The 3,341-nt window shown below is 36.7% G+C and overlaps 1 protein-coding gene across 1 annotated transcript; it reads left to right on the top strand.

Annotated features, from left to right (window-relative positions):
* The first annotated feature begins 606 nt into the window (after nt 1-606).
* On the top strand, nt 607-3,025 carry LOC105871950 (ubiquitin-conjugating enzyme E2 variant 3). Its single transcript, XM_012765609.3, has one exon. The coding sequence runs from the start codon at nt 645-647 to the stop codon at nt 2,055-2,057; it is 1,413 nt and encodes a 470-aa protein (XP_012621063.1). The 5' UTR covers nt 607-644; the 3' UTR covers nt 2,058-3,025.
* The last annotated feature ends 316 nt before the right edge of the window (nt 3,026-3,341 follow it).

Raw genomic sequence — 3,341 nt, 5'->3', positions numbered from 1 at the left:
AGTAAAAAGATATATACAAAATGAAATAGAGAGAAAAAAGTTATTTAAAGAACTGCAGAATATAAATTAGCTGTGGAACAGTTCCAATGAACCTAAGGCACATGTATTTGGTGTTCCCTAAAGAAGAGAGAGAACAAATTGAAAAACTAATATTGTTTTGAAAATGTGATAAAACCTATAATTCTGCAGATTCAAGAACCTCAACAAAACCCAACCACAAGAAACATAAAGAAAACTAGACCGAGGCACATCATAATCAAATTACTGAGAACCAGAGATAAAAAGAAAATCTTGAAGGCAGCTAGAGGGAAAAACACTCTATAACATACAGAAGAACAAAGATAAGTTTGGCAGCAGTTTTCCCAGCAGAAATATTGTGAGACAGAAAATGGAGTGACATCTATAAAATACTAAAAGAAAAATAATGGCGACTTAGAAAATCATACCCAGCAAAAATAATTTTCAAATTACAAAATGAAATAAAAAATTTTACAGAAAAAGAAGGTGAAAGAATACATCAGCAACAAACTACATTAAAATATATGATAAAGGAAGTCTTTCAAGAAGAAGGGAAGTAGTTCCAGATAGAAATATGGTAGCAAAGAAGGAAGAGTATCGGCTGGGGTCGTGGGACCTGGTTGGAGATGGAGTTCGACTGCGAGAGTCTGAGGCGGCTGCTTGGCAAGTACAAGTTCAGGGATCTAACTGTGGAAGAACTAAAGAATGTAAATGTATTTTTCCCACATTTTAGATATTCCATGGACACCTACGTTTTTAAAGATAGTTCCCAGAAAGACCTGCTGAATTTTACTGGCACTATTCCTGTGATGTATCAGGGTAATACATATAACTTACCAATTCGTTTCTGGATTTTGGATTCTCACCCTTTTGCTCCCCCCATTTGCTTCTTGAAGCCAACTGCAAATATGGGAATCTCAGTTGGAAAACATGTGGATGCTCAAGGCAGAATATACTTGCCCTATCTCCAAAACTGGAGCCATCCTAAATCTGTCATTGTTGGATTAATTAAAGAAATGATTGCCAAGTTTCAAGAGGAACTTCCTCTGTATTCTCTGTCATCATCTGATGAGGCACGGCAGGTAGACTTGCTAGCCTATATTGCAAAAATCACTGAAGGTGTCTCAGACATAAATTCAAAGAGCTGGGCAAATCATGAAAATAAAACAATCAATAAAATTACTGTGGTTGGAGGTGGAGAGTTGGGTATTGCCTGCACATTAGCAATTTCAGCAAAGGGAATAGCGGACAGGCTGGTCCTCTTAGACCTTTCAGAAGGAACTAAAGGAGGGACGATGGACCTTGACATTTTCAACCTGCCTAATGTGGAGATCAGCAAAGATTTGTCTGCCTCTGCTCATTCCAAGGTGGTGATCTTCACAGTCAACTCCTTGGGTAGTTCTCAGTCCTATCTTGATGTGGTACAGAGCAATGTGGATATGTTCAGAGCCCTTGTCCCAGTTCTGGGACATTATAGTCAACACAGTGTCCTGCTCGTTGCATCTCAACCAGTGGAAATCATGACCTATGTGACATGGAAACTGAGTGCATTTCCCATAAATCAAGTGATTGGAATTGGCTGCAATCTGGATTCACAGAGATTACAATATATTATTACAAATGTTTTGAAGGCACAGACTTCAGGCAAAGAAGTATGGGTTATTGGTGAGCAGGGAGAAGACAAAGTGCCCACATGGGGTAGCCAAGAAGTAATGAGTCATAACTCTCAGGTGCAGCTATTCAACAGAGCAATGGAACTGTTAAGGGTAAAAGGCCAAAGATCCTGGTCTGTTGGACTATCAGTAGCTGACCTGGTTGACAGTATTGTAAACAATAAAAAGAAAGTGCATTCTGTATCAATTTTAGCAAAGGGATATTATGATATAAATAATGAAGTGTTTCTAAGTTTGCCTTGCATCCTTGGAACCAATGGGGTATCCGAAGTCATCAAAACCACAGGGAAAGAAGATACAGTAACTGAGAAACTCCAAAACAGTGCATCCTCAATCCATGGTCTCCAACAGCAGTTAAAACTTTGATTCTCAAGTGCAGTTGCCTGAAAGGGAAGGTCATTTAATTTTGGCCACATATATAGGTTTGAGGACTTCGGTATCTTATAACTTATCCTTACAAACTGCTTGGTTAAAGTAGATGGTTTCTTGGTTAGCTTTGTGATTTCAGTCCTTAAGGAGTTACATAAGGAGGGCAAAATCTAATTTTCCTTGGTGTTCTTGAGATATCTGTACTGTTCTTTAAACCTACAGCAAGGTAAACATTCATCTGCAATGAGCATCAGATTACAATTAAATTGTATATCCTAACTAGCCAGGCATGGTGGTGCACGCCTGTAGTCCCAGGTACTTGGGAGGCTATGGCGGGAGGATCTCTTGAGCCCAGGAGTTGGTTACAGTGAGCTAGATGGCGCCACTACACTACAGCCTGGGTGCAACAGAGCAAGACCCTGTCTCTTAAAAAACAAACAAACAAACAAAAACTGTATATCCTAAACTAAAAGCACTTTCAGCAATTGGGAATATTTTGAAAGTAATACATCTTTAAAATAAAATTACTGTCTGACTTTTATAATAAACATGATAATCTCAAGGCCCAGTATGGATTTACAGAAGCTGTGTTAGGCATACACTCAAAGATCCAAGCTTTTAAAGTATTAATGTTTCTTTATGTATAACATAAACTTATACATAAGTTTATATAAACTTATACAAAAGTTATACATAATAAATATTATGTATAACTATAATGTAAAATATAGTTGATAGCAATGGTAAAGCATTTTATTTTCCTTCTTCAAATTCCTTAGCTACCAAAAAATGGAGAAAAATTTTACCTGCACTTTAAAATGGTAAGAGAAAGGAATTTTTTTTAATATATGTAGAAAAAGTATACTTTAATTTCCAGTGGGACTTCCTTTCTGAAATTTTCTGTAACCTTTTCCTGGGCTATATAAGAATCTCCAACATCTAATAAACTTACTGTGATATTAGTAGACCAATAGAGAAATGTATATTTTTAGTGGGAATAGTTTATGAATGAAAGCCAAGCAGTTTACTTTAAAGCCAATATATGAGACTTTGATGAAAAACACTGGTCTTAAAGGGGAGAAGTTGGATGAACTGATGGTTCTTAGCAAATCCTTTAACCTCTCCTAAAGAAATGATTCCGAATACATACACTTTGGTGATGGGTCAACAGCAATATTTTCATATGTGAAAGACAGTTGTGTGTCACAATAGTTAATAATATGCTACTAGTAACAGCTAACATCAACATTTCTTATACATCAAGCAATGTGATGAGCACTT

The sequence above is a fragment of the Microcebus murinus genome, chromosome X (assembly GCF_040939455.1).
Source record: "Microcebus murinus isolate Inina chromosome X, M.murinus_Inina_mat1.0, whole genome shotgun sequence".
Lineage (NCBI taxonomy): Eukaryota > Metazoa > Chordata > Mammalia > Primates > Cheirogaleidae > Microcebus > Microcebus murinus.
Note: the sequence above shows the minus strand (reverse complement) of the source record. Positions and strands in the feature narration are given on the sequence as shown.

Excerpts from the sequence above, each read along its gene's own strand:
- LOC105871950 (XM_012765609.3), top strand. The coding sequence starts at position 645 with ATGGAGTTCGACTGCGAGAGTCTGAGGCGGCTGCTTGGCAAGTACAAG.